This window comes from Scleropages formosus, chromosome 13, assembly GCF_900964775.1.
Source record: "Scleropages formosus chromosome 13, fSclFor1.1, whole genome shotgun sequence".
In the NCBI taxonomy this organism is placed as follows: Eukaryota; Metazoa; Chordata; class Actinopteri; order Osteoglossiformes; family Osteoglossidae; genus Scleropages; species Scleropages formosus.
The window spans coordinates 22,509,486-22,521,074 of record NC_041818.1 but is presented as its reverse complement, the minus strand read 5'-3'; the positions used below and the strand labels follow the sequence as shown (position 1 = coordinate 22,521,074).

Below are 11,589 nucleotides of genomic sequence, written 5' to 3'. Positions count from 1 at the left end.
ATGTTGGTGACTGAGAAACTCCTCAAACTCAAATCCAGTTTAGCTGAATGACAAAAGTAAGTACGTTCTGTTCAACACACCAAACTGCTTAATGAACTCTAATTTAGCTATAGCCTCTATGGAGGTATGTTTTTATACGCAGTTATGTATCTGAGGGGGGCTTCAGTGCTCTGTAAAATTAAGTGTTGAACATTTGAAGTCGCTCAGAAAGCGCACTGACTGAATTTTCATACGAGCGATGAATACAGATTATAGGGTGTTTAAAGTGGAGCTTGTTCGCGCTACTCAGACGGTCTCGAGGCAGATTCGGGTGGTTCTAGACGTTTCTGTCACTGCCGTCCGCGCCTCGCCTCAGGTTGAGGACAGCCATGTCTAAACGTCTTGTGCGATTTATAAACACAAAAAAACCTCTTAAAGCGACGTTTATCTTTTAATTATTCGTACGTTCGATATGAGAAGATTTACAGATAATTATGTTGTCTGTCCGAGAGGAAAAAAATTAAAAAAAAAAAAAACCACTGCCGAAACCCGGGATCGAACCAGGGACCTTTAGATCTTCAGTCTAACGCTCTCCCAACTGAGCTATTTCGGCTCCTTTTCTTTTTGCTTACAGCAACTACATAAACGAGGAATGTAGCTATATTACCTGACTATTTTACTTATGGTGAGGAGTTTTCTCTTTTTTATACACTGAAATTACAGCGGGGTTGTACGAATATTTGACGAATTGTGGGACAGTAGCGGTTGTCATCAGCAGGAATTCCGCACTACACAGCAGGTGAAGTGAGCAGTGGACCGTAAACGCGTCCAGCCAGGCAGGACACAATCGGAGAAGAGCATCTCTTTCGCGGTCCTGCAAGTGAACTGGGCCCAAACCCAGCGACGAGTAGTGAAGCGAAGGCGCTCGCGGCCCCACCCGACACTCTACCGTGTGTCGCCACCCACACTCCTCCTCCTGACACTACCGTACCGTGACAGCAGGGATAAACACGCGGAAGCTGGGAGTCGCCGATCACTATGATTACTACTGACTTACGACGGGGAAACCCAAAGTGAAGCATTATTACCATTTCACAAGCAAAATATGTCCTCACATTTGATGTAGTACTTGTAAATGTACAAAATACTAGTTTGCGTAAACATGATTCATTCAGGAAACGAGAGGTACGGAGCCTCACGGTCACTGCTTCAAAACAGCCCTACGGCGAGAGACCTGTTAGTTACAAATTATTTGAGTAAAAACACAGTTAGTCTCATATATACTGCCGTCCCCTTTCCCTTAAAACGCCCGATTTCTTATAAAAACTGTAAGAACAATGACGATGAGCGGCATAGGGGATTTCAATCCCCACAGCCCTTAGTGGTGACGTCACGGCCTCGCTCTGCTGACGCCGCAGGGGCTGCTGGGAAAGGCAGACGGGCTTTGGTTCGCGATGGAAGTAAACATAAAGAGATGGACTCGGCGAGGAAGAGACCTCCGTCCACGCTGAAGTGGTGCTTCTCGGAGCTCCGCGAACTATTCCGTAGCTGAACAGAGTAGCGCCGGCATTCTCAGGGGGTTTCATTCCTTCGGTTTGTGTGTGTCTGAGCGCCGAGGGGCACCGTCCCCAGCGGCCCGGGCAGCGGGGTAGGCTGCTCAGTGATGCTCCTCTCGCTCCCCCGCGAAGATGGATGAGAAGTCCGGCGGCGCTCGGCTCCTGCTCGCCCTGCTCATGCTGCTGCTCTTCGGTCTCATCGTACTGCAGTACGTGTGCCCGGGAACCGACTGCCAGCTGCTGCGCCTGGCCTCGCCGGGGGGCGGCGGCCGGGGCTCCGGGGGCGGCGGGGCGGACGGTGGCGGCGGCGGCGGCGGAGGAACCGGGGGCTCTGGCGGTGGAGGGGACCCGTACGTGGCGGAGGACCGCAGCCTCGCCCGCTTCGTGCCTCGCTTCAACTTCACGGCGAGCGACCTGAGCCGCTTCGTGGACTTCAACATCAAGGGCGACGACGTGATCGTGTTCCTCCACATCCAGAAGACCGGCGGCACCACGTTCGGGAGGCACTTGGTGCGGAACCTGCGCCTCGAGAGGCCGTGCGAGTGCCGCGCGGGCCAGAAGAAGTGCACGTGCTACCGGCCCGGCAAGCGCGAGACGTGGCTCTTCTCGCGCTTCTCCACGGGCTGGAGCTGCGGGCTGCACGCGGACTGGACCGAGCTCACGAGCTGCGTGCCCGCGCTCATGGACACCCGCGAGCCGTCCAGGACGCAGACCCCCAGGTGAGGGGTGTCGGAGGGGAGGGGAGGGGAGGGGAGGGGAGGGGGGCGCTTCGAGTGAACATGGTAGATGGTGGTGATGATTCACATGGTAGATGATGAACAACAGCATTGATGGTCACTTGTACACGGGGGGCTTGCCGAAAGAGAGCTTCTCAACTTTTCTACAGGATGTTTGGCTGCAGGTTTAGGAGCATCTGGGTGATGAAGTGCCGGCAGGTGTCCTAGTGAGTTGCCTAGTGAGTTGAAGCCTTACGGACTTGAGTATGAGTCCCACCTCCTGCTGCAGCATGCTGGTCAACAGATCAGTGTAGAAAAGTGAGGTGGGGATGCCTGAGGGACCTGAATTGAGACAGTAAAAGCCACCCTGTTGTGTGAATTATTGACCTGCCGTAGCATCCAAAGCTGCCGCTGTCAGTGACTCTGGATAAAAGTGAGCAAGAACCCCGAGTCCAGCAATAGCAGGGGGGCGAATCACATTGTTACTTGGTTTGACTAAAGCTCATAAATACTGTCACCCCAGCCGGACCTGAACCGCTCCTTACTGCTCCACCCCCTTCCTGAGAGATTAGTCTTAAAGAATAGCTTGTCACCCGACTCTTTATCTCTGACCCCCTTGGGGGTGGAACGGGGTGTGTAAGGGGCGGGGTGCCTCGGCACATCTGCCCCGCCGTGGCCCGCGGACCTTCTTAAAGAGCCTGCTCTGACACTGCGTACATGAATTATGTGCTTGGTTTGTACACATGCGTGCATAATGAATTTTTACCAGATGGTTTTCTCCAAACAGTTACACCATCTGAGGTGGTTTCTGGAAGGTACAATGACAGCAGCCCATCCCCCTTCATCTGAGGATTGATGCTTCAACCTCTGAGCCACAGTCCACTCCCACAATCCCATTGGACTCACTGTGGTTTCTCACTGCTGCTTGAGGTTGACCAGGGTCCCGGGCAAGGACTGGAGCATGGAGGCCCCTTTAAAGGAGTGTCCATCCCAGCTTCCTTTCCATCACAAGGGATGTAAAATTACCCCCCCCCCCCCCCCCCCCCCCCCCCCCCGCAATCTTTTCACCATGGTGTCCTGACCCCTGCATCTGCAGCCTTTGAGCCACCTGAAGACATCAGGGGAGAGGGGTGATTGGCGCGACCCCCGTGGAGCCTGAATCGGGATGTCATTACCGCACCCGTTGCTCATCTCTCCCGCCCGATGGCGTAAACGCCGGGCGCATTCTAACTGTGCGGGGCACTTTGATGTGGTAATCTCTGCATTGTTCAGTGGAGGCAGGGGGTTTAATCGCCCTGCGATGGTCCGCTTCAACACGGATAGCATGATAAAAGCTTTGCAGGCCTGCACCTCGACGAACCGCTCAAATCCCTCGCGCGGCACAATGAAACGCAAAGGCCTCCTTGTCGGGTTCTCATCCGCGGTCCCTGGGGGTCGAACAATACAGGTTGAGCGAGTTCACCTGTGCTGCGTTCGCATGTAAACGGTTCACCGCTGTTATTACACTGCCTCCGTTGTAAATGTACAGCCCATTGCGATGACCTTCGTGTGTACCCGATACAGGCTGCGTGAATAAGTAGATTAGAAGTGGAGGTAGCGAAGGAGAAATGCTGTTTTTCTTTGGGTTTTGTGCTTTTTAGCAGACACAAACATGGGGACACACAGGATGTTTAAAATTTTTTTTTTTTTTTTTTTCCTTTTTCTTTTTCAATTAAGAAAATTTGTATTTGTTTTGGAGGTAAAGTCAGCAGGGTTTGTTCACGGTATTTTGTACCATAATGTATAGCTGTGAAGATTGGCAAGAAATGTTTGGTCTTTGCACCCGGTTCAGGAGGCGGGGCTAGGTAGACCCCACAAGTACAGCGGGGATGACACGATTGATCTGTGCGCCCCGATTCATCACGAGGTCGGACGACATGCGACGGGAACCTCATCAGCGCGAGGGACTTCATCAAGTGCTGGAGGAGGAAATGCAGTTTTTAATCTGCCTCCTCCCTTAATTTTCCCTGTTTGATTAATGGAAGGGCCATCTGTTGCTGTCATTTAAAGTGCTTTTTGGATCTTTTTTTTTTTTTTCTCTTCCTCTGAAACACACCCTCTTTTCTGCTCACTGACACATGTCCGAATAAGAGGACTGCTTGTGTGTTTGCCTGTGTGCTGACTGTACCCGTGACTTAACCAGAGCGTGTTTGTGTGTTTATTTCATATGTGACCGCATGCCTTTCCGCCAAGAAGAGGAAACGCTTGCATGAATCCGAGCATATTCGGCTCTTTAATTAAAGATGACTGGCCCTGTGAACTTTCTGTGGAGGGGTTAAGGGAGTGGGTCTCTGCAGCTGACTGTGAGCATGATTCGTTGTCATTTAAAAGATTAAAATTCTGCAGGGTTCTCACAGAGGTGGAGGGTCCATACATTTCTGGTTGCTTTGTTTCCCTGGATTGCTCCATCACTCTCCAGCGCTCCTGTTTTTTTCTTCCCCCTCCGTTTCTCATTTCCTTTTTCACATCTGTCCTTTCCATCCCTTGCAGCCTAATTGGCCATCCATTTCCTGTCTCTGTTCCTGTTGTCATTAACATCTCTGATAACAACCCAGTGTTTGGCATGGGAGATGCGTTGTCTAACAAGCTGGCGCTCCTCCAGCATGGCGCAGAACTCGTGCCGTCTCTGGAGAAGCCGGCATTGTTTAAAAGTGAGGAACGACCGTCCCCCCTCCCCGCCTTGTTCTGCCGAGGAACCTGGAACCCCTTCGGACTGGGTTCACACAGAGTGCCAACAGTGTTTAATTAATGTGGTCCAAACGCCCTGGACTGGTGCCGGGATTCCACACACCCATACGCACACGGGCAAACGTGCAGACAAAATGCACGGAAACGAGTTTGCAGCAACGCACAGGCTGTAGGTCAACGGGAGGGCAATGAATGACTACCGGGAGCATGCACAGAGAGGGGTATCAAACCACTGGACCACATGAACAGGGTCTGAAGGATGGGCTGAAGGAACCCTTTGGCTGAACCCTTTGTGTACTTCTCTATACTGGGAGTCCTCAACAATTCAGGCTTACCATGGCCATCCTGTCTACCTTATTATATTATTGAGTACTGGCATTTGGTCCTAATGCCTATCAATCACTCCTGCTGACTCTCTTTAAAAACAATGGCTAGCAAGTCAAAATGTGAGTATTGTGCTGATGCAGAAAAGGAAAAGTCAAAAGAAAACATTTACAAACTGGCAATAGTGTAGCCCCCGAGGTCAGCCCAGAACCCGCTGGAGGGATTATATCTCCCAGTTGGCCTGGGAACGGCTGAGGATCCCCCAGGTTAAGCTGGAGGGAGCTGCGGGGGACAGGGGCGGCTGGGCCTCTCTGCTCTCCCTGCTGCCACCCCGACCTTTTTAGGACAAGCGGGACAAAAGGTGGATGGATGGCAATAGCTTGAAAATAAAATACTGTGTTGTATTTATATTCTTTATCAGTAATTTTGATGTGAAATTAGTGGGGAAAAACATAAATTCATATTTAACAACATAGCAGTTATGCATATTAATTGTCTATTCTCGGGGTTTATGTAATATAAGGATATTTGAGACTTAAGACTTGACGACAGCTTATGTAGTTTACATATATTCATTTAGCTCACGCTTTTCTCAAAAGTGACTTAGAATGTTAAGGTTCAAATTATTTACCCATTTGTACAGCTATTTGTGTGTGTGTGTGTGTGTGTGTGTGTGTGTGTGTGTAATATATATATATATATATATATATATATATATATATATATATATATATATATATTATAGAGAGAGATATATATACAGAGCAATTTAGGGTAAGTACCCTACTCAAGGCTACTACAGCTGGAGATGGGAAACCTGTGACCTTCGGGTGCAAAGGCAGCAGCACCAACTACTCCACTATCATCAGCTTTGCCGTTGAAGAAAGCCTTATTTTGGAGACAATATAAGTTTTGTTAGATGAGTCTCGTTGGCAGAGCTCTCGAGACCGTCTATAGTTGATGTGTTTTGCCATGCCCCTATCGGTTTTCTTTCCTGAATATTTTTCCATAAGTCGCTCAGTGAAGGCTGCCTGCCTGCTGCACTCTTACTGTCTTCGTCTTGCTGCTGCCGTTTATTTTCGGTTCTTTATGCCACGTTGGATTGTTTAACTTCTTTGTCATCGTGTTTCAGCTGTGGCTAAAAATGTTCCCCAGAAGCGGTTTAGTGCGCGCAGCCTCTCGGAGATTCGAGGGATCGTTGGGCGTGTCTGCGCCGGCAGCTCTCTCCAAGGGGAACGTGCCCCAGTGTTGTGTTTCAGCAGGTGGGCTGGGGGGTTCGTTCACAGTGGGAGGAGGAGACTGGGGGCATCTGTTTCTGGGCAGATTACAGGAGTGCTGACATTTCATAGCCTGTCCTATACACTCGTGCCCTTAATTCACACACGGATGCACTGGAGCTGAAATGCATCAGCATCTTTCGGGTTAATGCTTGAGTTTAAGCATAAGGATTTTTATTAACGGTTTGACAATGAGTGCGGGTAATTGCTCTGGGAATTTTTTTTTTTTTTCTCCTTCAACCTTTATTTAATACCATAAGAATTAAAATACTCAGTCAAAATCACAAAGATACAAACATCGAGGCAGGTTTTAATGATGCGTTATCTCATTGTAAACATGAGTGAATAATTTCTGTCATCTAAACATAAACACAAAGACTAGGGGGCAACATTACTTTAAAAGCAAGTAATACTTTGGACTTTAAGTGTTTTAAAGTGTTTTTAAAAAATGGTGTAATATCGTGTTTTACCCATAAGAAAAAATACCCATACATTTATCTTAGTTTTACACTCTGATGTTAGTCTCATCATTTTCAGTTTTAAAAAGCATAAACATTCATACAACACACATCCTAACACTAATTGCCTTGGGTCTACTCTACCTCACATTCTATACTTCCAGGATGGACTGTGGACCTCCTCACAACTGGACAATAAGTTATTAATAATGGTAGGGTTGAAAATTTAGATTTCTGAAACTTCACCGTAAATCTCTCTGCCTGTCCCTACAGGTATTTACGAGTCCTCTGCTTTTAAAGGCATCCATTTGAGACAACTCCTCCTAAAAATGTGCAGAGGAGTGAAAATGAATCCTTTTCAAAAGGGCAAAGAAGATGGCAGAATGAGAATTGTAGCTGATATTTATCACTCTTTGCTGTCGTGAGAAGTAATTGTTAAACACTGAGAACGTTGGGTGGTGCAGTGGGAGCAGAGTTGCATTTTAATGAGCCAGAGTGATAAGCCCCACCCCCAATCCTCTCTCTCTCTCTCTCTCTCTTCCCCCCCCTCAGGAACTACTACTACATCACCATCCTGCGTGACCCCGTGTGGCGTTACCTAAGCGAATGGCGACACGTGCAGCGCGGCGCCACCTGGAAGGCCTCCCTGCACATGTGCGACGGACGCGCCCCGACCCTGTCGGAGCTGCCCAGCTGTTACCCTGGTGATGACTGGTCGGGCTGCTCGCTCGAGGAGTTCATGGACTGCCCGTACAACATGGCCAACAACCGGCAGACGCGCATGCTGGCCGACCTCAGCCTGGTGGGCTGCTACAACGTGTCGGCCATGAGCGAGCAGGAGCGCGGCGCCGTCCTTCTGGAGAGCGCCAAACAAAACCTGCGCAGCATGGCCTTTTTCGGCCTCACCGAGTTCCAGCGCAAGACGCAGTATCTGTTTGAACGCACCTTCCAGCTGTCCTTCATCGCGCCGTTCACGCAGCTGAACGGAACGCGCGCCACCAGTGTGGAGGTGGACGCGGAGACGCAGCGGCGCATCCGGCAGCTCAACAGCTGGGATGTGGAGCTGTACGAGTATGCCCGCGACCTCTTCCTGCAGCGCTTCCAGGTGGCACGGCAGCAGGAGCGCCGCGAGCAGCGCCAGCGCAGGCAGCAGGAGAGACGACGGAGGCAGAGGGGGAGGGGTTCCGCTCGGCGAGGGGACTCGGGAGGGAGCCCAGGGGAGGAGCGCCAAGCTTTGGCGACCCTCTACCAGGGGCAGGCAGAGCATGGTGGCAAGGCAGGGGACTGGGTGGAGGACAAGGTACTGAGCTCCTGGTGGGAGCTGGAGGACAACGAGACCACTGAGGACTATCTGGACAATGTTGAACAGTGGCGGTAATGGGGGTGGGGGTGGGAGTGTGGGGTGTGGGGTCAGTCTAGGATTGGACCCTGCGATCAGCCAGTTTGTGCTGATTGACAGGTATTTAACTGACCCTGTTTAAACACACCTCCCAGAACTGAACACTGCATCTCTCAGCATATGGCCAGTTTATTTTTTTATTATTTTTTTTAATCTGCTATTATTTATTTAGTTTTTACCACTTCAGCACAAATGTTACTTCATGCCAAGATGCTGGAACTGGTGTGAAATGGTTTCTTGACACTACTAAGCCCCAGCCTCCGTCCGCACGTAGCTGCTGTCCGCCTCCTGTCATTCCTCATGTTCTGTTCGTCTTTCCAAAGAGGGGAATTTAAATGTAACAAACTGACTTTGATTGCTGCTTGTTTAATTTTGTTTTATGATCCCATGATTATTGATTATAATCAAACTGTTTGTTCTGTAGCACATTCTGTTGTCATTGTTTTATATCAACATATTTATGTTTAGCTCTCAAGATCAAGAAAATATTTTGGGTTGTTTCACAAAGCAAGCTTGCATAAACTGGCGAGAAAAGTAATAGACATGTTGACAAGAGAGCGTTGTCTAACAAACACTTCTGATCGTCCTGATTATTAATAATTTTGGCAAAAGTTATCCAGTTAACTACGTAATGTCATTTTTGGAAATAACCAACAGGTTTAGTATTGTGGTTTTGTTTTGCTGTGTATGGGCTCTCCACAGCACAGCTCTTTCTCACCAGGATGCCTCTGGGCCAAGGTGGGTGAGTGAGTGTGTGCACATGTACACCCCTCCTCAGCCCATTGCTTTTATAAGTCTGTGTTTCTCCCAGTTTTTACCCAGTTATGCCTTTTTGTACCAGAGCAGCCACTGGCCCCTCACTGCAAAACCTTTGCCACATAAATCACAGTGTGGGAAGTAGGAGTGGCCTGGGAATCAGGCAGCAGTGGTTCGACCCATTCTAACAGTCAAACTCCAGCTCTCCAGGGGATATGAGGTCCCTCTGGGGTGAAGATTGCAGTCCTGATCAGCCCAGCGGTTCATACTGGGGTCAAAGTGCTAGTGTGAAATCGGCTTTAGAACGAAGAACAGCATCACGAAATGAACGTGACGCCGATGATGACACAGCACTGCTCCTCTTCACCTGGCTTCCATGGTCCCCTCTGAACTTTGACATAGCTGTCAGCCAGGTGCTCCACGACAGCTGCGTGGCGTCTGCTCTCCTCTCGCCAGCCGCATCGGAGACGTTTCACAGCGTAGCCATATTCTGCCTTAAAGTGCCAACTTCCAATGGCTTTCAGAAGGGATCTTTTTTAAAAAGTGACGTACATTATGGTACATGATTGGTTGCAGCCCACAAACAGCGATCATGAAGCTATTTTTGACAGAACAGGTCGCTGTACTGCCTGGTGTCCTGTGGTGGGAGGAGGTCCAGGTGCAACCATAGGACACAGATCACTATCCCCTGACCCCTAAGTCTCAGCTAAATGGCTGAGCACAGGTGAAAAATAACAAAAAGGGAGACCATAACTGACAAACCCTCTACTGCGACTATCATCTGTGTGTCAACTAACAGTCTGTTGTGCTCTCTGTGTGGTACGAGTGTCAGGTCAAAGTTAACTCTTCTACCTGGTTGTTTGTTCATCAACACAAATCCGTGCTGTAAAACTGTACATTCCCAAACAGCTACCCATGACATGTTTTTATCCATCATTGTTTTGGAAAAAAAAATCTTAACATTTCAAAATAATAAATATTAAGAGTTTGGAATCTGGATTTTGTCCTGTTTTTATAATTTCCTGTGTGAATAACTTAACCATTGGTAATACCGGGGTTTGAACTGATGGGACAGTGAGCTGAAAGCCATCGTCTTGCCAGATGTCACACCTTTGAAGTCACAAAGGTAAGATTTTCAGGCAAGAGTATAAGATGCATGAAAACTGTGAAAATGCTTCAATATTCTATATATATATGTACATGTGTGTGTAATGCCAATAGATTTATTATAAATGCAAGCTGAAAGGACAGTAGTGATAAAGAGCTTTATTTTTAACCAGAATGTTTGTTAGTAAAGGGGGTGCGGTGGGTTGGACCACAGTCCTGCTCTCCGGTGGGTCTGGGGTTTGAGTACCGCTTGGGGTGCCTTGCGACGGACTGGCGTCCCGTCCTGGGTGTGTCCCCTCCCCCTCTGGCCTTACGCCCTGTGTTACCGGGTTAGACTCTGGCTCCCCGTGACCCTGGATGGGACAAGCGGTTCTGAAAATGTGTGTGTTTGTTAGTATCTGGAAATTATAGCTCAACTCTGTGTGTGTGCGCAAAGAAATGATGCTTTATGTAAATACATACATCTTGAAAGTTTTCTCTGAGATGGCCACACAAATACGGGTTCATGCCTGAACAAGAGAAACAATCCTGTGCAAAAGATCAAGAGGCGAAACGAAGGTCTCGCACCATTCTTGGTGCATGAAAGAAGTATTTGCTGCTGTTGAATAGATGTACAAACTGTTCTCTCCCAGTCTGTATTATACTGGTTTTGGCATCTCTCCATCTTTAGAGGCAGTTATTCCTTTGCCCTGTCTGTCTTCATGAGTGTGTTGAGCTGCAGCACCTCTAGGGAAGCGTACTTTTCTCCAAAGCAAGTTACACCACTAAACCGCTTACATGGATTTACCAATTCACAAAGGTGGGTAAATTAAGGTAAGCACCATTCTCAAGGTAGTGTTGTGGTGGTGCAGTGGGTTCAGGTCTGGGCCTCAAGCCCCACCTGGGGTGCCTTGTGACAGACCAGCATCCCAACCCAGGTGTAGCCCCCCCACAGCCAGGTAAGGCTCTGGCTTGCCACAACCTGCTTGGGACAAAGCAGTTGTTGACAATGGATGGATGACCATTCCTCAAGGGTATTAAAGCTGGAGGTAGGATTCAAACTCATGACCTTCAGGTTCAAAGGCAGCCACTCTATCCATTACACTACCAGCTGCCCTCTTAAACATGAAGGGATTTTTGACCCCAGACTGCGTCCCCTGTTCTGTCCTTTTTCGAGCACAGCAGTGAATACACACTGACATGGCAGAGCCGAGGCTGAGATTCCTTGCGAGCGCTGAACGGAGAAGACAGAACACGCTCGAAGGAGAAGGAAAAGGGGTGCGCTTGCGCACTTTCCCGTGTCGTCCAGCA

General features: G+C 49.0%; 1 protein-coding gene and 1 non-coding gene across 2 annotated transcripts; one reads left to right on the top strand and one right to left on the bottom strand.

Annotated features, from left to right (window-relative positions):
- Positions 1-519: 519 nt before the first annotated feature.
- On the bottom strand, positions 520-592 carry trnaf-gaa (transfer RNA phenylalanine (anticodon GAA)). The gene has a single exon. It is a non-coding gene; the product is annotated as a tRNA-Phe (tRNA).
- An 827-nt stretch (positions 593-1,419) lies between these two features.
- hs6st2 (heparan sulfate 6-O-sulfotransferase 2) lies at positions 1,420-10,114 on the top strand. The gene is made up of 2 exons (XM_029257613.1): positions 1,420-2,254; positions 7,590-10,114. The coding sequence occupies exons 1-2, from the start codon at positions 1,668-1,670 to the stop codon at positions 8,413-8,415; spliced, it is 1,413 nt and encodes a 470-aa protein (XP_029113446.1). The 5' UTR covers positions 1,420-1,667; the 3' UTR covers positions 8,416-10,114.
- The last annotated feature ends 1,475 nt before the right edge of the window (positions 10,115-11,589 follow it).

What these genes read in the sequence shown, in the direction of transcription:
- hs6st2 (XM_029257613.1), top strand. Translation starts at nt 1,668, where the DNA reads ATGGATGAGAAGTCCGGCGGCGCTCGGCTCCTGCTCGCCCTGCTCATG. An exon ending in TCCAGGACGCAGACCCCCAG is followed by an intron (nt 2,255 to 7,589) that starts GTGAGGGGTGTC and finishes CCCCCCCCTCAG; the next exon opens with GAACTACTACTACATCACCA.